At 39.6% G+C, this 23951-nt stretch overlaps 1 protein-coding gene across 3 annotated transcripts in view; it reads right to left on the bottom strand.

Annotated features, from left to right (window-relative positions):
- The window catches only part of LOC138146343 (phosphopantothenate--cysteine ligase-like), a 208870-nt gene that overhangs the window by 179238 nt on the left and 5681 nt on the right, over positions 1-23951 (bottom strand). For 2 of the 3 annotated variants that reach the window (XM_069068159.1, XM_069068160.1), the window contains exons 3-6: positions 11443-11625; positions 8026-8146; positions 1252-1445; positions 465-551 (exon numbers count right to left, since the gene is read on the bottom strand). In XM_069068159.1, the coding sequence (XP_068924260.1) occupies positions 465-551; positions 1252-1445; positions 8026-8146; positions 11443-11625 (585 nt within the window). Of the gene's footprint in view, positions 1-464; positions 552-1251; positions 1446-8025; positions 8147-11442; positions 11626-17115; positions 23266-23951 lie in introns of those variants that run through there. The other variant, XM_069068161.1, reaches the window with a different exon arrangement.

The raw sequence follows: 23951 nt of genomic DNA, 5'->3' as shown, positions 1-23951 counted from the left end.
CTCTCTCTCTCTCTCTCTCTCTCTCTCTCTCTGTCTCTCTCTCTCTCAACTCCCATAGGAAAATAAGACACAAGAAACTCATTCACCAAATATTGCTCTACAGGATTTTTTTGGCTCTTTCAAAAACTCAAATCTATCCTACAAGCATGAAAACCTACAATCACAGAAAATATTCAAAAGATATGCCACAGGCACTGAAGCCAGTTCCTTAGTAGTAGTTCCAAAATGTTTTAAATAATAGCAGAATCATTGGAATAAATGCAAAACCTCACAAAGAAACTACTTTGAAAGCAATAATACTGAAAAAAAAAGGACAATATTCATTCAGGTGTGAAGTATGATCCAGCTATTAAAAAATCATTCATTTTTATTTTATAGTCAGATTTTAATCTACTTTTAGGTAAAAGATGATTTAGAATTGTTATCCTGAAATTGAAGGAAAAAAACCTATAAAAACATTTTACCTTACTCAGAGTTTCTTTTGGCCATTGCAAGGAGTCCTGTTGTTTCTGAAGTTCATCTTCTAATATCTGAATTTGTTCAAATTCATCCTGATACCAAAAGATGAATTAAATGAAATCAATGTCAGTAATCTTTCGGGAGTGGGGAGAATGCTGTTTGAACCGAAATAAAGAAATCAATGGTGATAACATTCTAGACATTATTGATGCATCACAAAGGCAGAAAAGTATAATTTTGTCTGAACACATAAGTTAAATCTTGCCAAACTAGTATTCCTAGGTCATATTCTAAACTTTAAGAATTAAAAGGACTTTCTTAGTAAGTATATGAGCAAGGAATATAAATAAGTGTAACATTAACCTAAACAACATTTAATTGGGGGTGGCTAGGTGGTGCAGTGAGTAAAGTGCTAGCCCTGGAGTCAGGAGGACCCTAGTTCGGTTCTGGCCTCAGACACTTAACACCCACAAAAAACCCCCCAAAACTAGCCATGTAACCTTGGGCAAGTTACTTAACCCCAATTGCCCTCCAAAAGGCAAAAAAAAAAAGATTTCTAAAAATTAAAAAAAAACATTTAATTATAAGGATAGTTCTTCTACAACAAAAAACATTATTTGAAACATTTCAAAGGTAACCAAAAACTTTTTTTTAATTTTTCATTTACTGTTCTCTTCTATTGGCACAGAAAATGGCCTACATTTTTATCTTGGTGAGGTGGGGGCAGGGGAAGAGAGCACTGATTGTTAACCATTAATTTATTGTTTGGGTTCAAAGTTAATTCTGGCATACCTTAAGAGGAACTTCCTGGAGGCTGAGACCCACAGAGTTATATGAATTTAACTTGGAATCAGACAGTTCCAGCTTCTCCAACAATGTTGTTCTCTCTGCCAATAAATATGCAATCTGTTCACTGGGGCTGCTCTGAGCTATTTCTGATAAGCCCTCCTGATACAGCATTCCTTCAATCTCCTTTAGTTCGATCTCTGGGAGGAGCAAATTTTAAAAATAAAAGAATTATACAATTAGAAAACTTTTATACTTCAAAATTTCACGACATCTACACCTTGTTCAAAGTGGCTGAGTGAGTCTATGCTTTGATACCTAACAAAGGAGTCTTTTAAAAGTTGCATGGCTCCCCTCCCACCTCCTGGCTCACCCTGTCTATGGCTTTTCCTAACTTTCCAGAACAAAAAGGGGAGCAATAGAAAAGATCCACATAAAAATTTGAAGTCTTCCCTGCTGTTTAATTTGCCATTGATAGAAGGTCAAAAAGATGACTATGACATTTTTAAGTGCAGACCCAAATTGAGCAGTAATACGTGTGGTATACTAGTAGAAGAATTAGTCTGGACATCAGGAGACCTGCTTCTAGTCCCAGTTCTGCTGTTCATTAGCTATTCTATCTTAGACTAGACATTTAAGCTCCCTGGGCTTTATCTGTAAAATGAGAGGGTTGGACGAGATAATATCATATGGTTCTTCCAGCTCAAAATTTTTATTTTAATAGGTGTTTGAGAACTGATTGGTATCCTGCCATTTACAGTTCAGAGGAACAAATATTCCGACTCTCAGCCCTGGAAGCAATTTGGAGCTATTACAATCTTGGAGGCAAAAAGGTGAACTTGAGTTATGTCCAGGAGCTCTTCAAGGGATATAAACAGGCTCTGAGAAATAGACTCAGAAGAAGGAGTGGGGACATCAAGTAGGAGTCGGGGGGGGGGGAGACAGTGGGGAGCCAGCATGCCAACCCCTGCCTAGAACTTAACCAGCTGCAATGGAAAGAATTAGAGGCACGGAACCAACAGGAGAAAAAGACAAATGGGAAGGAGAAAATAAAAGGAAGACTGGGCTACAATGGAAAAGGATGAGACTGAGAAGCACCAATAAGACCCCTCCAGATATCTCAGTGCTCAAGCTTCCTGGAACAGCAATTCCTTCAAGGCCTGAGGGATGTATCAAACAAAGGTCTGCTCTGTCCTCAGCTCCCCCACTCCATGGCTGTCTATAATAGATACTGTAATATATTCTGCTCACTTCTCTTGCCTAAACATTTCTTGTATCCTTTGGCCTCAAACATATAGAGGCCAAGGATTATCAAGAAATAAGCATAAATTTAAATTGAGGTAGAAAGCCAAACCTCTGCCTTACTGTTAGAAATTTTACAAACTGGGAGCTCTGAGCGATTGTGATTGTATTACAAACTTGTCTTAACACAAATTCATTTGATAAAAATTCCACAAAATAAAAAAAAGCACCACAGAGAGAGAGTAATGATTAAAGAAAAGATGACAATCTAAACTGTGCTCCCTACAAGAGATAGGGAAGGCCTGGGAGAAATTCTGCTTCCCCCCCCCCCCATACAGCAAGGAAAAAGGGGCAGAAGGAGCACCACCAGCCAACTGTACCTTTCGTAGCCACACCCACACCCACATACCCACACACCCACTGGTATTACACATGACTAACATATTTGGCATGAAATTACCAGGGTTCATTTATTTTGCTTATTTAAATTATACTATTGAATGTCATAAATTTGGATTTAATGAATTTACTATACAAATTTATGCTAAAAATGCAAGAGGTTATTTTTGTAAAAAGTTATATCATTCATAAAAAAGGGGAGGGGGATATTGTATGAGAGAGTATCATGAGCATGCTTTGACAAATGTTATTAACTGGTTTCATGAAAATAATTTTAGGTGAAATCTAAAATGCCTCTGGTAGCAATGGCAGGTTGGTGAGGAGGAAGAGGGAGGTTAGTTTCCTAAGGAACAAAGATGAAAAGAGCAGAGCTAGAATCACCTCTACAGCAGGACAAGTCACAGCGATCCATTCTAAGAGCAGAGGAAAAGCTGTCCAGGTCAACATCATGCTAAACAGGCAGGGCATAGGGATAGGGAGCTGGTTTGGGATGACTTCAGATTACTGGTTTAGAATGGCAACAGGGCTGAGGACATCATGAAGGAGTTGAGTTATAATGTCTTAAACATGTTTTTGAGAAATTAGGTTGACTGGGGCAACACTAGGCAAGATACACCTGGGTATAAACACATATAACTGAGCGACAGAGACATAAAGCCATAGAAACACAGAAAAACATATAGCCATATGTTTATCAAGAAAGACATACATACATAGATACAAAAAAAGAGATTTCCATGGAATAATATCAACATCTCATGGTAGTTTCAAATATTGCCTACCAGTTTTTATAGTAAATTTATATTTTTACAGCTACACTTGCACTATGAGGGGCTTGTTGAAATCAAAGCCAGGAAAGGTCCATACAGGGAAGTGACAACTACCCCATTCTTGTAAAGAATTATCCAGTGGATAAAAAGAAATTACTTTTGTTTAGAAATCCCTACATAAAGTAACTTTTCCTTTAAATGTTAGTCACAGTTATCATTAAGAATTAAGGATTAGATCATTTAGTACTTGAGAATACATTTCTATAACCTTTTTAAAGAAGTTTAATATGTAATATATACCCTATTCTCAATCATCAGCACATTTTTTTGCTAATAAGCTCAATTCTAAGTATGAAATTCAATCCTTAACTGATAAATAAGACTTGTACTAGTGTCCATTATGGAGGGAATGACAATACACATTTGCAAAGGCATTTGACCTAAGACTGAAAGATTGAGGTGGAGACAAAAACATCAGAAGATGCCAGGAAGTTGGAATGGAGACTAGGAAAAGAAGAATTAGAAATAAAAATATGACATTCTGTGTTTAGCTTCACCTGCAGGAATGATACACTTGATTCAGGGCATGAGGTGTTCCATTCCTTAAATATTCTCTGTAGTAAAGTGTTGGTTTACTAGATTTTTCATTCAGTCATTCATTTAAACATTCTTTTCTTTTAAAATTTTGAGTTTCAAATTCTTTCCCTTTCTCCCACCTCCTCCCTCACATACTGAGAAGGCAAGCAATACATCAAATTATATACGTGAAATCATGCAAAATGGATATCCATATTAGCCATATTGAAAAAAAGCAATGAAAAATAAAGGCAATAAGAAAATTAGGCTTCAATTTGTACTCAAAGCTCATCAGTTCTCTCTCTGAAGGTGGATAGCATGCTTTTATCATGAGTCCTTTGGAATTGTCTTGAATCACTGTATTAATCACAGCAGCCAAGTATTTCACAGTTGATCATCATTGTCCTTGTCCTTGATTTGCAAGGTTTCCTGAGCCAAGTGCTACCAGTCAGCCCTCATTTTTATACAGCCTTGAACACTGAAAGAGTAGTTTATAGATCAATCTAGGTCAGGGGTGTGAACCTGTGGCCCTCTAGGTCCTCAAGTGCGAGTGTATGAGACCCAACATTACTATTACCATGCACAACGATTCCCTGGTTCTTCTCACTTCACTTTGCATCAGTTCATATAGGTCTTGCCATGTTTTTTTCTGAAACCACCTTCCTAACCATTTCTTATAGCACAATAGTACTCGATCACAATCATATGTCGCATCTTGGTCAGCCATTTCCCAACTGATAAGCATCCCCTCAGTTTCCAATTCTTTGCCACCACAAAAAGAGCTGCTATACATATTTTTGTACATATATATCCTTTTCCTTTTATCTCTTTGGGGCAAAGACCTAGGAGTGGTATTGCTGGGTCAAGGTATTATAGTCCTTTGGGCACAGTTCAAAACTGTTCTCCAGAGCAGCTGGACCAGTTCACTACTCCACCAACAATGTACCTATTTTCCCTCATCCCCTTCTACATGTGTCGTTTCTGATAGGTGTGAGATGGTACTTCAGAGTTGTTTTAATTTGTATTTCTCTATTCAATCGTGATTTAGGGCATTTTTTTCAAGCTAACTGTGTGTGTTTCTGTTTCAAGTGTATCTCTTATAAACAACATATTGTTGGATTCTGGATTCTAATACATTCTGCTGTTTCTGTTTTATGATTACCGTGTATTTCCTTCAACCCATTTTCTTCCATTTCTTCTTCTATCTTTTATCCTGACCTTCCACAAAAGTCTCTTTTGCTCCTAACTATGGCCTCCATTAATCCACTCTCCCTTTTATCATCCCCCCTTTCTCTTATCCCCTTCCCCTCCTAGTTCCCTACTAGGTAGGATAGATAAAAGGGGGGTCCAAAGCTCTTCTTTGTGTGCCTCTTATGTGGGAACACCTTCCCCATTCCATTTCTCCCTCCTCCCTCCTCCAGTGTATTCCTCTCTTGTACCCCTTCATTTCTTTTTTAGAGATCACCCCAATATAACAGATTCATAGCCATGCCCTATTTTTATGTAAACTCCTTTAAAATGCCTTAATAATGATAAAGTTCTTAGGAATTACATGAATCATCTTCCCATATAGGAAAGTAAACAGACTTCCCTTTCATGTTTACCTTTTTATGCTTCCCTTGAGTCTTGTGTTTGGATGTCAAATTTTCTATTCAGCTCTGGTCCTGTCATCAGGAATGCCTGAAAGTCCTCCATTTCATTAAATATCCATCCCCCTCCCCCAAAAAGTATTATACTCAGTTTGTTAAGTAAGTTATTCCTGGTTGTGATTCTATGTCCTTCACCTTCCAGAATATCATACCCCAAGACCTCTGTTCCTTTAATGTGGAAGCTGCCAAATCTTGTGTGATGCTGACTGTGACTCTACAATATCTGAATTGTTTGTTTCTGGCTGCTTGCAATATTTTCTCCTTGACTTGGGAATTCTGGAATTTGGCTGTAATATTTCTGAGAGCTTTCATTTTGGGATCTCTTTCAGGAGGTGATCAGTGGATTCTTTCCATTTCTATTTTACCCTCTGTATCTAAGATTTTGGTTGCAGTTTTCCTTCATAATTTCTTGAATTATGATATCTGCGATCTTTTTTTGATCATGGCTTTCTGGTAGTCCAATAATTCTGAAATTATTTCTCCTTGAGCTACTTTCTAGGTCAGTTGTATTTCCAATGAGATATTTCATGTTTTCTCCTATTTTTTCATCCTTCTGGTTTTATTTTGTTGCTTGATGTCTTATGAAGTCATTAGCTTCTACTTGCCCAAGGAATTATTTTTTTGCAATAAGCTTTGGTACATCTTTTTCCATGTGGCCAATTCTGCTTTTTGAAGAGTTCTTTTCTTCAGAGAATTTTTATACCTCCTTTTTCATTAAGCCAATTCTGTTTTTCAAGGTGTCATTTTAATATTTTTGTGCTTCTTTTAGCAAGCTGTTAATTCTCTTTTCATAATTTTCTTGCATCACTCTCATTTCTTTTACCAATTTTTCCTCTACCACTCTTTTCTCTTTCTTTAACTCTTCCTGGAATTCTTATTGGACTTATGTCCCACTAGCATTTTTCTTTGAAGCTTTGCTTGTAGCTGTTTTTGCATAATCATCTTCTGATTTGTGTTTTGGTCTTCCCTGACTCTGAAATAGTTTTTTTTTTTTTATGGTCAAGTTTGTTTTTGTTATTGTTGTTGTTTGCTCATTTTCACAGTCCATTTCTTGACTTTGATTTTTATGTTAAAGTTGGGTTCTGTTCACCTGGGGGTGGGAAGGTTCTGTCCCAAACTTCAGGCTTTTTCATGCTACTGTTTTCAGAACTAGTTCTGGGGGTCTGTACGTTTTCAGTGCTTTGAAGGTGATGTGATCCAGGGAGAGGTGTGGTCACTGCTCTTCTGGTTTCTGTTCTGGTCTTTACCCAGGAAGGGCCGCTGTTCTCCTGTAGCTGCAAGCAGCAGCCCTCCTCTTGGCCCCGGAACTGTGCCCAGGGCCCCTGCTCCTTACTAGATTTTTCTTAATGAGTTACATAACCTTTCAGCAATTACAGATTCGCTAAGCAGCTGATTCAGCCTCCTAAGCCTTCCCACTTAAGTTGTTCAGACCAAGTGCTTGTTGTTTGTTCTTTATCTTCCCATAATATCCTTCAGATAACCCTAGAGTCCAGCCCAACTCAGCCCTAATGTCCAGTTTGGGCCTTTGCTCTTTCCTTACCTTATTAAATATCACAGAAATATTAATCACCATACACAAGTACTTTACTTACAAGGCTCATGCCCTTATAATATTAGATGACATTCATATATTAGCCTCAAGATTTACATTTTGTATATATTATCTCAGTTTGTCCTCACAATCACACTATGAGCTAAGTATCCTAGTTATTGTTATCCCCACTTTAGAGAGGAGGAAATCCAAGCTCAGAAAGGCTGAGTGATTTGCTCGTGGTCATTGATTTGTTCAAAATAATTTTTTAATGCCCACTCCATATAAGGCACTCTATAAGACACTGAGGATTAAAAAAAAAAAACCAATGCCATAATCTTTGTCAAGAGTTTACATTCTTTACTCTAGAAACTAGAGTATCCAAAGTTGGAAACACACAGATCATTTGAAGAGATTCCAACAATCTCTGAGCTCCAAAGCAGTCTCACTAAACAACTACAAATCACAAAATCATGGGGTTCTACTACATTTGATCACCATCGTTGTAGTATTTCACTTAAAGTATTCTTCCATGTACTTTTACCAGATATGGTTAAAAGGAAAAAAAAACCCAAAAACATTGACAACTTTAAACAAAAGATCAAAAAGTTACCCTGTTGGAGCTGCAGTTCTTCAAATTCAAGCTGAAGTTGCTCACTCTCTTTTTCAAAATCATGAGTTAAAGCTTCTCTTTCTTCTGTTAATTGACGCACGTGATTCACATAATTTTCCACCTAAAACAGAAGCAGCAGCCACCACTGAACACATCTCTAGGCCATTTCAGAACCAATATAAAGCAGTCAAATAAGCTGCAGACAGTTTTGTTAACTGTTGTTTCTTATGGCAAGTGGCATGTCCAACACTTTACCAGTCTTTGATTTCCCACTCTACACTTTGGTGGATGGTATCCTTGCTTAACTGGGATAGCCAAAAAAATCCATCTCTTAGTGAACAGACTTCCATTGAGGAGCCTCACCAAACCCGGTTATTAGGTTGGTTCTCAGCTAACAAAGTCCTTTGTTGAGCCCATGCCTAGCTTTGCCAGCTTTTAGAGGCTCAGAACTAAGGTTGGAAGATACATTAGAGGACATGTCCAAGCCCCTCATCTTATAGATGAGAATGAAGCTTGGGGAGGCTCAATTATTTTCCTATGGTCACACAGCTTTTAACATTATCAGATGTTAAAATCTGAACTCAAGTATTCTCGACCCCAAGTCCAATGCTCTATCTACTAGGCAATACTGCCTTCTCAAGCTCATGTTCCATGGGTAAAGTTTTCAAGAGCTTTGGGTGGCTTCTGTAACTCCATTTTAGTGGAGGTGACAATGATAGCAATATCTGGCATTCTGGGAAGTATTTTTATAGAATCAGATAATTTGAGAAGTCAAAGGGACTCAGCAGTCCATCTGTGAAAAGAATCCCCACTATGACATTCACACCCATTATCTCATTTGAGTCTCACACTTCATCTGACACACGTATAGTACAGTTGTTTCTATGATACTGCCCTACACCAGTGGGCTGGGCTTTCCAGGTACAAAGACAGACCCTTTGACTTGGGAACAAGAACAATCTAAGCCAGGGTTTCAGGCATGGAGTAGCACCGAGAGATCAGTGTAACAGCTGAATAGAAGAGGTGATCTGGATCCAATTCTTAACTGTGGTATGAATCAGAATTAATAACCTAGTACAGTCTGAGTCCACGTAGGTATAGTTTCCATCCCAGGAAAAAAAAATAGCAGCAAGGGTAAAGCACCAATTTGAAAGTCAAATGCAATTAGCCAAGTTGGCAGGAAGGACACAAGCATTTATGAAGCATTTACTGTATGCCAGGCACTACACTAAGCACTTTACAAACATTATCTCACTTGATCTTCCCAACAACTCTGGGGAAGTAGGAGGTATTCTTATCCCAATTTTACAGCTGAGGAAACCGAAGCAGACAAAAGTGAAGTGACCTGCTCAGTCACACAGCTATTGTCTCAGACCAGACTTGAACTCAGGTCTTCTTGACTCCAGGACAACCATCTTATCCACTGCACCACCTCGCTACCTCAAACTGGAGACCCAAGAATTCGCTGCTGCCTGACCTGAAAATCTGAAGGACTAATAAATGAGTCAGTAGCAGCATCGATTTATACTGAAGATGTATGGCCATACTGTTCTCTCCTTCCCTTTCTTACTAATGTATTGCAGCTATACTACAAGTCTATTCCTGGAGTGTCTCTCCAGGGCTGCAGGGTAGCAATGGTAGAATTCTTAGAACAACTCCAGGTTATGCAAGTTACATACAGGATCACAGGTCCTTTCCCTAGACTTTTGAGTTCAGGAAGATATTTGGAGATACTCTGGTGTATGTAAGTGATACTTGAAGGCTCCCTTAATGATGAATTTTCACTGCTCAATTATTACCACCAGAGAAATACAGGGACATAGTGGATGTCAAAACAAAAAAACGGGATTGATCTACAAGAAGACTAGTAGCATCAGATGATGCTATTTTTTTTCATCAAAACATACTTTTGATCAAAAACATGCCAAGTGTCCAGTAGGTTAGCTAGGTAGGACCTATCCTGAGTTTGCACTCCACTGGCAATGCCTTTAAGAATCAATGGTCACCTCCATACCACTTTGCTGTCTGGGCAGGGATTTGGGGTGGCTCAGCTGACCTTGTCCTTGATTTGCAAGGTTTCCTGGGCCAAGTGCTACCAGTCAGCCCTCACTTTTATACAGCCCTGAACACTGAAAGAGTAGTTTATAGATCAGTAGACTGATCAGGGATGGGAACCTGCAGCCTCAAGGCCATACGTGGCCCTCTAGGTCCTCAAGTGCAGCCCTTTGACTGACTATAAACTTCACAGAACATTGTTCTACCCCTGGTAGGTCATTTCCAAGGGGACCAGGTCTATGGCTAGAACAGCAGTAGGGAAAGTCAATGGAGAGAAAAACAGGGGATATTCATATTGTCCTACTTTGCATGAAATAATGTATTGTGATAGAATGGCATAATGTATAGGTGCAGGAAGACCTTGTTCAAATTACACCTCTGACATCAATTATAAGACCAAAGATTAAACACTTAACCTATGCCTACATCATAAAATAGGGAGATGGGGGCGGCTAGGTGGCACAGTGAGTAAAGTGCCAGCCCTGGAGTCAGGAGGATCTGAGTTTGGTTCTGGCCTCAGACACTTAAGACCCACACAAAAAAACTAGCCGTGTAACCTTGGGCAAGTTACTTAACCCAACTGCCCTCCAAAACGCAAAATAAAATAGGGAGACTATTGTTCCCCTCTGACTGAATCCAAATTCCCCACCACTGGTTGTCTGTCATTAGACTAGTGCAGTATTCATGGAGACATGAATTTCTTTACTGTGAGAACAGATAAAAGAACAGAGTAAAAGCCTCAGGGGCTTGATCAGAGGTAGTGTTAGCAGAAAGACTATGGACCCAAATGCCTCCTCCTTGCTGATTATTTCTTGGATACAGCATTTCTTGGAAAGAACTCCTCCTCTTGATGCAGGCTCATGTGACCACCTGTCTGATCACTGTAATAATCTCCTGAAAGGTCTTTCTGCCTTCACCTCATCCTGCGCATTGCTGTGAGACTTACCTTCTTTACCCAAGAATTAGATCATGCTACTCAATCTGATCATCTAAGTAAGGGAGTTTGTCCAATATACAAGGTTAATAATGTTCATAAAATGCGAAATTTTAAATTATGGTCTTCATTTTTTGACAGCCTTAAAAAAATAGGTCATTTCAAATATGCTTCACAACAACCTAGCTGTAAATCCCATCAAAATAATAATATACTTCCTGAAACTACTGTGCGATTGATTTGTCTGTGATGGCACAGGAGTATTCTGAAAACAATCCTTCATGTATTCTTCTTGGAAGTTGTCATTTTGAAAAATGGAGAAGAGTAAACAAAAGTAGTTTAAACAAATTACAAACAAACATAGAAAAATAGCTCACAGAAAACAGTAAGGCCGTATAAAGGAATAATTCTATAGTAATTGCTCTTACTTCTTTCATTTCTTCCATGTGTTTTACTCTGAGCTCCTCCAAGTCTCTAGAAACATTTCTCAGCTTCTCCTCACTCTGTTGCAATGAACGCCAGACATAACAAAGCTGATCTTCTGCTGTAGCAAGGGAATCAATTCCTTCATTCTCAAGAAAATGAAGTATGTCTTCCAACTGAACTTTTTCCTTAATGAAAGGAAAGCAAAAGCACAAATAAGATTTTTTTTTAAGTTACAGTAATTCGACATACAGGAAATCTTGAATGCATATATCCCAGGTTGTTAAATGTTCATAAAGACCATTTTCTTACCCTTCACTTAACCAGTTACAAATTCACAGGAATTGCTTCCTCCTCTAAATGTCAAAAGCTGCTAATAAGAAGCCGAATAAGGGCTGTATAATGCCAACTAAACTGAATGAAATTATGTTACATATTATAACCCACTAAATTATCACATAATCTACATGTCCAACTCAGAACAATTTTATTATTAGGATCTGAAAATATTCCAACAATCTTCTCTACAAGGTAAATTTATATTATCCTATGACCCTAATTCACTATCCCTATGACTTCATTCCTCCCTGGCCAATACTCTTCTATACGTAAAGTTTTTCTCCATTAGAATGTAAACTTATGAAGGACAGAGTTGGGTTTTTGCTATAGTATTTGTATCCCTGGCATAGAGTTTGGTATTGTTAATTGCAGTCAAGTGGTTTACTTGGCCTTGATCTCCAAGGTTCCTTTTGAATATAAATCTATGGTTCTCAGTTCTTTGCTCCCTCTAATATCAGACTAAAGATAATTCTACTGAATATATTCATCAATGTATTAAATGTATTCATCAAACTTTTGAGCATCTGTGTGCAAGATATTGTTCTAGGGATACAAAAATGGGTAATACATTATAACTATCTAGAAACTAGAGTTTTTTTTTTTTCATTTATTCTCATAGACCCCATTTCACCTAATCATTATCAGGCAATTATAATGCTCTTTACTAACAGAATGCCAGCTTTATATAACTAAACTCCTCAAAGAGCAGAGACAGTGGTAGTTTCTGGGAATTTTTTCTCTCTTTTGAGAGGTAAAACCTTTTCTCCTTCCTTCTCCACTCCAACTTATACACATTCACTTATTTATGTAACAAATGTTAAATATGTAATAACACATGCCAAAAGCACCATTATAGGTGTTGAGGGAGATACCAGTTTAGAGAAAACAGTTCTTGTCTACCGGAACTTGTACCAAAACATTCAGTATAGGCATATTTAACTTTATAGAATTGATAAATTCAAGCAAAGTTGTTGATAAGATACATTTTTGTAGAATGAACTCTAACTGCAGTTTTGCATTGGGCACAATTACAAACTATAAAACACAAATGAGATAGTGGGCACTTAATGTTTGTTTTTAAAATTGAACTGATAAGAAGACACACTGAACTGAGGTTTCTCTCCTTCCCCATAATTCCTTCCCTTTTATCTACTCACTGGCATCCTCTTTCCAAGCCCACCTCTCCCATGGAGTATTCCCTAATCACCCATCTTTCAAGATCTTGGGACCTGTCCTTATATCTTAATTTCATTTTAAGAATATGCCTCATCTACTTGATTAGAATGAAATCTCCTTAAAGCCAGGCTTTATTCTTATTTGATATTTGTTTTCCCATGCCTAAGAGGCACAGAAGCACAGAGAGCTGGCCTCAAAGCCAGGAAGACCTGATTTCTCATGTCACCAGTGATAAATCTCTACATGACCTTGGGAAAATCTCTTGACTTTTGAGTGCCCCAGGCATCTCTCCAAGACTATTCACTGATCCATATGGGTAGAAAAGTTTTCTCACTCAGAACTCCCTACATTAATAAAATCATAGGTCCCTCAAAATAAATAAAAATTCCCACAAATAACACAAATTCTTGCCCATTACAAATGCAAATTTAGTTGCTGAATTGAAAAGTAAACTAAAATAAGAGTTAAGGAATCAGAAAGAGAAATCTTTAAGTAATATATAATAAAATCAGTTTCCTGAGACAAATTTTCTAACAGTGAAATTCTCCATATGTAGTTTCTACATGGCAAAGTACATTTATACATGCTCTATACATGGCAGATACTAAATGAATGCTTATTAAGTAACTAACCTCCCTGGAAATAAAGACCCTACAATAATTACAAATCAGACAACTAGTTTTCTGTATGTATAGGGCTCCTGAGATGCAAGGAAGGAAGTGACAGAAAGAGCTAAAGCTGGCTGGAAGCAAAGGGCTAATGAAGGTTAAAAACACACAACTGCACTTTGAACAGCAGTGAGGCAGACAGGGTTAGACCTCATTAGACACCATTTCTCCTATGAAAACCAAAGTCCAAGAGAAGGAGAATATGCTGTCCAGCTCTACATACCATGGTCAAAGAGGGAACAATACTGTAATAGCATATTCTGAGGACCAAACCAGGGTAAAAGAGGGATCACAGTTTTGGGATTACAGTCCTGGGATCATAAATTTACTGATAGTAGTCAGTCCCTTTAAAGGTTATCTTGTCCACCCCTCCCCACTTTAACCAAATAGGTTAAATTACTTTGCTCAAGGCCAAACTGAAAGTGGCAGAAGTGGGATTTGGCCTTGGTCTTCTAACTAATTCAGTTTTCTTTCCACTTCACAATCCTGCTTTCTTGAGGCAGATACTGACACAAATATGTAATTCAAAACTTTCACAAACATTAAAATTCTACTAGAACACGAGCTTGTTGAGGGCAAGGACTGCCTGGATTTTCTATTTGTATCTTCAGTCTTTAGCATGCTTCTTGGCACAAAGGAAGCATTTAATAAATGCTTTAGAATTCATTCATTTTTTGAGATTTCAATACTCTTACATACTCCAGCTTCTTCAACTTACAAATGATTAGCATTTTATTTGGAAACTGAAAAAGCTGGAAAGTTTCCTTCTCCAATCTAAGATTAAGAAGAAGCTGTAAAAACTAACATTTTATTTTGTTCATGCAAACTTGGCTGAAATTCAGCATGACTTCATAGGTATCTATTACAACTGACTCTGAAAACAAAAAAAAACCAAGTTGTCGATTTTTTGAAAACTAGACTAAAGAAATTAGAATTGCTTTTAAATGTACTTCCAAAAAAAAATAAATAAAACCAAAACCCAGTAAGCCCTTGGTCTGTGAAGATTACATAATAAGGTTCTAACAAACTTCAGAAATGCACTTTTTGCATTCCCTAACTAGTCAAATCCACTGTACCCGACTTACTAACCCCACTAAGACCAACCTGGCATATATTCAGAGCAATCCTGCCCAGTAGAATACATTTTCTGATATTCCTGCTACTGGTTTCTCTCTTGGTTTACCAAAAGTAGTGTTAGTCTCTAAAAGTAAATATACCTTTAGCTTCAATTCTCATTCAGATAATTCTACATCCAGTTTAAAGTCAGAATGTGTTAGATGATGAAAATAGCATTCAAAATTAAGTAAGTAAACACCCCAGTAAGATATTCTGCAAAAGCAAATGATAAAGGAGCAAACTTAGTTCTTAATACAAGTTCTAAATAACAGGAAAATGCAGTTATTTTTCTATACTTTTCTAATACATTTGACTTGAGGTAATTTAATATTTGTATTTACCAACGTAGAATTCTCCATTTTAGTTTCTAGTTTACCCAACACAGCATCACCAGGACAGTGCAGTGTAACTGAATAGACAGTTCCAAATAATCCTGGGGATACGATGGAAAATAAGCCGCTAGCCACAGCATAGCAAGCAAGGAAAGTGCGTGAGACAATGTATGAGCTTTAGGGGTTGGGACTCTATAAGTGAACATTTAAAGTGCACTACGGCCCAGGAGAGGTGGGGGGAAAAACCCCAATAAGATGGAAAATAAGGCCAGAAAAGAGGTCACAGGACCACAGAATCCTGGCCAGCTCGTCCAACTTCATTTTACAGATGAGGAAACTGATCCGGGAGGGTTCAACTGGGAGAAGACAAGCGGGAGTTGGGATGGGGGGAGGGAGAAGAACGGGAAGTTCAGGAAATGACTAAAAAAAAATGTCAATTAAACAATTTTGTAGGGACAAAGTCATGGCCTGGAAAAATTCACGAGGCCTGATGCCTTCTGGGGCCAAAAAGGGGACAAAGGGGCCACGGGTCCCTTGCTTGCTAGACAAGCGAGTGGAATATTAAAAGCCATCTATCTGTACAGCAGTGGCCGGAGAACCTAGGACCCCTGCGGGCCTCCCCTTGCTCGGCTGCGGCCGCCCATCTCCGCGGGCAGCTAGCAAGCGTGGCCTCAGTACTCCCTGCACGCCCAGGCCCACAAACCCGGTGTGTCCTGAGAGGCGCCGGGCGCGCGCGCACACACAGAGCTCGGGGCACGCACGCACACACACCGTTTGGGGCACGCGCGGGCTCAGGACGCGCGCGCACAGTTCAGGGCACGCACACAGAGCTCGGGGCACGCACCCACACGCCTCGGGGCGCGCGCGCACGGCTCGGGGGCACGCGCGCACACCCCTGCAGCCTGCAAGGCCTCTCCTCACGAACTCATTCACTCCACCAGGTGTTGGAGTCTGGGGGCCGGAGAAAGGGTGAAAGGGAGGGAAAGAAAGGGAAAGAGATAAGAGAAGGCGGTTTTCTCTCCCGGCTGTCGAGGCTGCGAGCGGGTCTGGTTCTGCGGAAATGCTGAAAAACCCCTCCCTCGCCGAAGTCCGGCAGAGACTCCCCGGAGGACAGTCAGCGACTCCAAACTGCAGCGGCCGACTGGCTCTGCGGGAGTCATGGCAACCGTTCGCGTCCCGGGGCTCGTCTGGCGGTAGCCATGGTTATGGAGCATACCATTCGCCTTAGAAGGAGGGATAGGGGTGTGAAGGCACGGACCACTGCCACGGGGAGGGGAGCGGAGAAAGCAGGTGGAGGGAGAATTCTGGCCCAAGTGTGCTGGTCTTTGTTTCCGCGTGGGTGCAGCCCACGAAGGTTACTGGGGGAGGGGGACGCAATCGGGGCTCATGGACATCTGGAGTTTGGAAGGATCTTGGGACATAGGATTTAGGGAAGAACGTTCAAACCCCCTATTTCTAATCCAAGCTCTCATTCTGACAGATGCCCAGGGAGGTTATGACCTGCCCAAGGTAGTAAGTGGCAGAGACGGAGTTGGAGCCCGGGTCCTCTGACTCTCTTCCTGTCACCATGAAATGCCTTAAGGGGTCTTTGGCCTTGTCCTGTACAGGTTTTCAGAAATCTGTAATGGGGCGAGGCCTAGATGGCATGATTTTCAAGACTGCAGGTGACAAGAGGGAAAGGCTGGCTAGCATGCGGGATGACAGAATCAGGCAGGAGTGATTCTAGTGCCTGGTCACTGCTGACCCTTTCACAAAGCCTCCGGGCATAACAGTAACCTGAAGCTTAGTTCATTTCAGGCAGGGATGAAGGCCCTGCTAGTGCTGAGCTGGCTAACCAGATAGGGACATAGTGACCAGGGGAAGGCTGGCCTCCAAGAGATGAACTGGCTTTGATGACCAATGAAATGGATAAAAGCACAAAACTGCCTAGAGTGACCGAGCCCATCTCCCCACTCCCTGTCACTTCCAGTAACAGCAAAAAGTGCAATTGTCTTGGGTAGTTATTTCTCACTTAGGTTTCTGATATGGAAAATAAAAATGCAAACACTTTCAAGTCTCAAAGGCATTTATTAGAGATTCAGATAAGACAAGGCATATATGTATCATCCACATGACATTAGAAAGCTTCCTGATACTATTATGCGTTATAGTAAACATAACAAGACTTCTGCCATTCCAGTGGAAAGCTACAGATATCTGTCATGTCAGCATTGCAAAGCTCTAGGGACATTGAAAGGATATTGTTTATGTGGCCTTTTAAAGGTTCAGTACCTTCACATTTGGACTACTGGTCCCTTGGCTGTTCATCATGTAGGATTCCAACAAAGTCACGTAGAGACAGACACCAATCTGCTTGTCTCTTGAGGTACAATCTGCTTTGGACTTAAAGACTTTCCAGATCAGCGGCCACCTTGACCTGACTTTTCTGGGCCATTATGGAGCTAATACATTCATTCATTCAACAAACATTTACTAAGTTCTTTGAGTCTTCCTAGAAAACATCCAAATTGGTCCTTTCAAACATATTTTAACCATTTCTTCACAGTTCACACTGTACTTTTAGCATGTTATAAGTACAGCAGCACCACAAGATAAGCATTATTACAAACCAATTATCTACTCAATACAGTAATAAGGCCCAGTTTTTTCAACTGTCTTTAAAGCAAATTAAACTACTGATATTCTGCCTTGTTCCTGTTACCTTGGGAGTGCTGGATACGGACCTAGCTACAGAATGGAAAAAAACTAGAAAAAGATTAGACAATGCAGGACAGGAATGTTGGGTTAAATGGATAGGAGGGTTGGGGTGTGGAGACCAAGATCAAGAAATTTCGTTCTATAGTAGGGGATGTAAAGAATTCTAAAGGTGAGTTGCACAAAGTAGGCACTTAATATGGAACTGGTTATCTTGAAGAGAAGGCTTAGGGGGTCACAATGGCTATTCTGAAGTATTTTAAGCACTGTTACCTACAACAGGCATTTGATTTGTTCCAGAGGTCAGAACTAGGAGCAGCAAGTGAACACTGAAAGGCAAATTTAAGCATCGCAACAGAAAGTGTTTCCTTAACAGAGCTATCCCATAGTGGAACGGGCCATTTCCAACAGTGGCACTAAGTTCCCTCTCATTGGAGGTCTCCAGAAAGGCTGGCTGACCACTACAGGGGTAGGTTTTGCATTGAGTTGTTTCAAGTATGAGTCATTAGGATCCCTTCCAACTATGACACTGTGTGGTTCTGTGTACAAGTGATATCCTTGTCCAATAAGCAGATAATACTACAAGAGGAATAACCCAACAGAGAAAGGCCTCCAGTGCTCTGGGTGCATGTTGGACATATAGGTCATGGGAAGAAATTGCATAGGATGAGAAGGCAGAGGGGGCCAGCTACAGCATTGTAATCCATCTGGATCAAGGTGTGGTAGTAACTCTGGGTCTCATTCCAATCCTTTTCCTGGTCTTACTTGTTCCTTTGGTAAATGGGCAAATTACCAAGAGGTAGTTGGGTCAGAACTGGTGGGGAGTGTATAATAATTACTAGGAAGAGGAGAGAGAATAGAGATGCTCAGAAGCTGGTTTCATAGAATTGTGACCAACAAACAGCCTCATGGGAGGAATGTTAGCCCATAAAAGGAAAGGTGGTGAGGATCATTTGGAGGAGCTGGTGGAAAAGGGATGGGATAGCAAACAATGGGAGGAACCAAAGGACCCTTGGTAATGGAAACCCCAAGTGAAGGTCATTTGGCTCTGTCGGGTCTGGACCTGGCCTTTGCCAAGGTTCTCACTCCCACCTGGAATTCACTCCCCTCTCATCTCCCACTTAGAATCTCCAGTTCCCTTCAAAATTTTCCCTGATCTGCAACAGCAACTGGTTTATCATCCAACTACTTATAGTTTTTATTTTCTTACATGTATATATGTTGTTTCCTCTGTAGATATAGGTTGCTAAGGGGAGTGAAACTCATTTTAATATTGGAATAGTGCCTGGCACAGAGCAGTTGTTTAATAAATCTTGCAAGTTGGCTAAATCCTGGATCTGGGAAGAAAATCTATGAGTATGCTCAGGCGATCTCCAAGGGGTTCCTTCCTGGCCCCACAGAGAATATAGTGCTTCGAATAATTAGAATAATAAATTTACACAATGCTTTAAGATTTACAAAGGGCTTTCCTCACAACAACCCTGTGAGGTAGGTAATACAAATATCCCCATTTAAAAAAAGAGGAAGTTCAGGCACATAAGGGTTGCGTGACTTGCCCAGGGTTACAAAATGAAAGCCTCAGAGCCAAGACTCACACTCAGATTCTATGACCAGAGTCTAGCAGGTAGATGACAAGGGTAATTAATTACAACACACATTACACAGAAAGTGCATAATAGAGGTGCAAAGTGCTATGCCAAGTCCACGAAGAAAGTCTTGTTATAACAGGACAGGGTTCAGGGAAGGCTTCCTGGAGGTGATAGCAACCAAGTTGGACAGCCTACCTCCCTGGGGGAGGGATGCAGATCTTAGGATCTCAGGATTCATCCTCAGAGAGAGCTCAACAAAAGCTTAGGGGAGGCAGCCAATTCAGACCATACACTGAAGCTGGATGTGACATTAAGAGATATGACATGAACACTGTGCCGAGTTTCTTCGCCTTTCTAGGCCTCAGTTTCCTAATCTGTACGAGGGGCTTGGGCTGCCTCATCTTTAAGATCCTTTCCAAGATGCCAAGAAAATAATGCTAAGGTTCCAAGCAATCATGGTTTAACTGTGCAAAAGCTTTTTGCAAACTCGAGCAAATTTAAAATGTAAAAATTAACTTGAGCTTGCCTTAACTTTTTAAAAGCCTGGGTGAAAATCCTATTTTGGAAGGAGTGACCGGAAATGGTCCTCTAATTCTTGGGCCAACAGAGGCAAACTAAGACTTAAACTAGGCATGTGGATGGAGTAGGAGCATTTGCTACCAACCCAAACCGGTCTAGAGAAGAGGACACTGGTCTGAAATGTGCTGCCCTTCCCTCCTGTAACAGCAGCCTAGCAACCTGTAACTAACTTGTCAATTAGTTATGAAGTCCCCAGCTAGCCAGCAGTCCCTCTCCTGAAACCACCCCATTTTGTGCCTCGATGCACTCTGACATCACAGCTTCTCTTTTCTACCAGGCTTTAGGTTCCCTCCACCCTGTTATCATGGCACCTGGTACAAGGCCTCACACATAGTAGGGAGTCAATTAAAAAAAAAATCCTATCTGTGATTTTACTAGCAGGCGAGCACCTGACTGAAGGTCTTCACCTCTGCAAACAGTCTCGGAGCCTCGCCCAGGGCATTGAGATGAAATAACTTAACCAAACCACAAAACGAGTGTGTCAGAGGCAAGACTAGAACCCAGTTCTCTCTCTAGCCCTCACACAATGCCTCTCAGCTCTGATTAGTATCTGCTGAATGAATGAACTATCCTTTCTTGCTTCTAGCCCACACTGGAGTTTTGGTCGCATAGATGTAACCAGAGCAACTCCAGGTCCTCAGTCATTCCCTTCTTTTTAGTGGAGGGTGAGGTGGGAAGGGATGGAGAGATCATCAGTACCAGTGACGACTAATTTCTTTTGAAGTCATTGGCTATATATATGACCAACCATTGTTAAGAACTGATCATCCTGCTTTACAATTAAAATTGAATATAAAAAAACACTTATAATAAACCTCTCATGGAAGCCTCAATTTCCTAATTTGTAAACCAAAGCAATAGCTTCAAATTTCCTCAATTCTTCAGGTTTTGGACGATTACTGTGACCTAGATTACATACCAAATGCTTTAACTCTGAAGCTGATGATCCTAAACTCCTACTCCTGGTCCAGTTAGGGCCCAGGCCAAAGCCTCATGATTTTAATACGGCCTCCCCTCCTACCTAGCCACTCTAGCATGTAGTGTTTGAAACTAAAGGATCCATAAAGTATAATTCCACCAAGGGCACTTATGTCACAGTTGCTTGGTGAGGAGGCCAAAGCAGATGACCTTTAACATACCTGGCTGGCTAACAGTGTCTGTGAAAGACAGCTCAGAAGCACAAATCACATTGAACATAAAGTTGCATCACCAGCTTCTGAGGCATTGTGCTCATGGATGGATTCAGGCAGGGAAAAAAGTACTCTCAAAATAAAAAGATCCAACAATTGAGGAATTCTCACATCAAATTTCTACTATACAAGCTTTGCCAAATGCCACACTTACAACTGGGTTGTCTTTTGTGTACACACTGATAAAACTATGACCACTCATGAGTCAAATGCTATAATAAGCTTGTAAGCTGGATACACTAGAGTGTGTTTTTAGAGGGTTCAATTCCCAGTTAAACCTTTTTGAAAATAGAGGTGTGAAGGGATACCACCGTATACCCATCAAATTAGCAAAGATCATAAAAAATTATTAGATTCAATGTTTATAGGCCTGCTGAGAAAGAGACACCTTATGATAATGTTGGCAGAGCTGTGAACTGGTACAATCTTGTTTTAATATTGCAAGAACAATATGCAACATGACTCCATATATGACATATATCTAATTACTTACCATTTAGGGAGGGGGCAGGTGACAGAGGGAGGGAGAAAACTTGGAACTAAAATTTAAAAAAAAAATGAATGTTAAAAATTGTCTTTGTAATTGGAAAAAATAAAATACTATTTTAAAAAAATATATGCAATGTGACTCACAAATGGGATCACACCCCTTGATCAAGTGATCTCATTTCAATAACTGTAACCTAAGGATATCATTAAAAGGGAAAAAAATTATGGTTGTGTTTAAAGTATTCATAACTACAGCTATCCCTTCCACGTGGGGGAGGGGTAAAAGGGGAAGGGCATGGTACCTACCCCCTGTAATCTGGAAAATCCACAGAAAATTTTTGGCCCTCCCTTCATAGCAGAGAAATCCGAACATTCTTTTTCTTTTATGGGGTGTTTACAGTACCTTATTGTAAAATTTGGGTTAAATATTTGATCACAGGCTCTGTGTCATCTGCTGGTTTCTGCAAAACTCCCCCTAAATTCCCACTTAATTTCTTATGCCAATCCCTGATATATCAAAATTTCAATGGAGAAAATCTTGATGTGGAAGTACTTTAAAGTAAATGTATTTTAAATGTAAATCTCTTTATCCAAATGAAAAATGCCAGAATAATCATGGTAGGAGACGACTGTTTTCCCGGAGTGTCAAATAGAGAATACAAAGAAATATGTAAAGAGCAAACAACTCTATCAACAATTTCCATACTTGTTTTCTCACAGTTGTGCCAATAAGAGTTTTGTAATTTTAAACTATTTTTTGCCAATTTTTGATGGGTATAAGGTGCTATTTCATCTCACTTTAATATAATAAATATAAATCACTATTATTTAATGAAATAGCAACAAAATTTAAGTACAGAGATGGAAGACACTAAAAGAGAACATAGAACAAAAAAATTTACTGTTAAAGTTTATGTACATGGACATGTTTTAATCAAAATACTAAAAGTTTGGAGTTTATTATTTTATTTGGGCTTTTATTCCTTCTATCCTTTGATTTTTTTTTGTTGAGATGGTTCTTTAGCTTACAGTAAATTCTTTTATGAAGAAAATAAGAACTATATCCCCTTTATTCCTTTTTCCATTTGAAGTGGTAAGTTTAGCTATATAAAACCAGAGCTGGTCTGCCTTCATTTTCATTTTTAATGATAATCAAATACCATTAAAAGACAAAAACCAAATTGTTCTGAAATTAAATATTCCCTTTCTATTTCAACACTCTTTTCACCTTCCTACAGATTTTCCTTTTCTTTAGGGAAGGCAAAGATGATTTCCATTTCTCTGTATCATCCTCTGATTCAAGCCTCGGATTTGGGAGACAAACTCTTTGCCTCAGTTTTCCTCATTTATAAAAGCCATGTGTCGAGACTGTAGGTTACTCACAATCTTTTCTTCTATTTCCATACCTTTTCCCACTTCTTCATCAGAAAGAGACAACTGTGTTTCTGAGTCTTTGGTTACAATAACCACCTTGGACCTCAGAGATTCAAGGATATTGGCCACCACAACCTGATGACAATAAATCTCCAGAGCCTTCCGGGCATGATCAATTACAAGTGAGGGGTCTGTCTCCAACTTAAAGGAAATTACAAATGCCTTGGGAGCCCAATCTTTAACAAGAGGAGAAAGCATTTTTGGCACCATCTTCATTGTTATCTGCAATGGAAAAGAAACGTTTAACACCAGGAGAAAAAATATTCACATAAAAGATCCCTGTCAACAGTAACCAAGGGAACCTGGAATGAGGTTTCTCACCATGTTCCTGTTCATAAAGGCACTGCCAATTTTAGAGATCCTTATAACTGGATGGGACTTTCAAGGACATCTAGCTTCACCCTTACCCAGTGTGTGAATCCCCTCTGGAATATAATAATTTAAATGAGGTAGCTCACCTATCAATCTCATCTGTATATTTCTAGGAGAGAAAATGGTTTTCTAATAAGTATCCCCAGCATTATAGTAAGATTTGAAGAGAAATGGAAATAATCTTAAGAACATTAAGATCACATGAGAGCATTAAGAGCTGGAAGATATAAGGTCCATGTTTTTGTCAGTGTAACTTGGCTAATTTGCACCTGAACATCTGTTTCAGTTTGCTGAACATCTCCCCATTAGACGGAGATCAGAATAACAGCATTCTTTCAACACCCAGCTGTTTGGATGTCTAGTTGAAAAGCCTGAGTACAGTAGAACTCTTATGATGTATATTGTGGGATGATGATGGTCTGTATAAGCCTGATATCCCCCTAGAAGTTTCATTATTATATTTATCCAGATTTTCACCCTCGTATTCTAATGTAGTCTTATAATTAACTACAGAAGACTGATCATTACACCAAAGT

This window comes from Petaurus breviceps, unplaced genomic scaffold (assembly GCF_028583685.1).
Source record: "Petaurus breviceps papuanus isolate PSGF00001 unplaced genomic scaffold, PetGlider_PUasm1.0 90760, whole genome shotgun sequence".
Classification (NCBI taxonomy): domain Eukaryota; kingdom Metazoa; phylum Chordata; class Mammalia; order Diprotodontia; family Petauridae; genus Petaurus; species Petaurus breviceps.
Note: the sequence above shows the minus strand (reverse complement) of the source record. Positions and strands in the feature narration are given on the sequence as shown.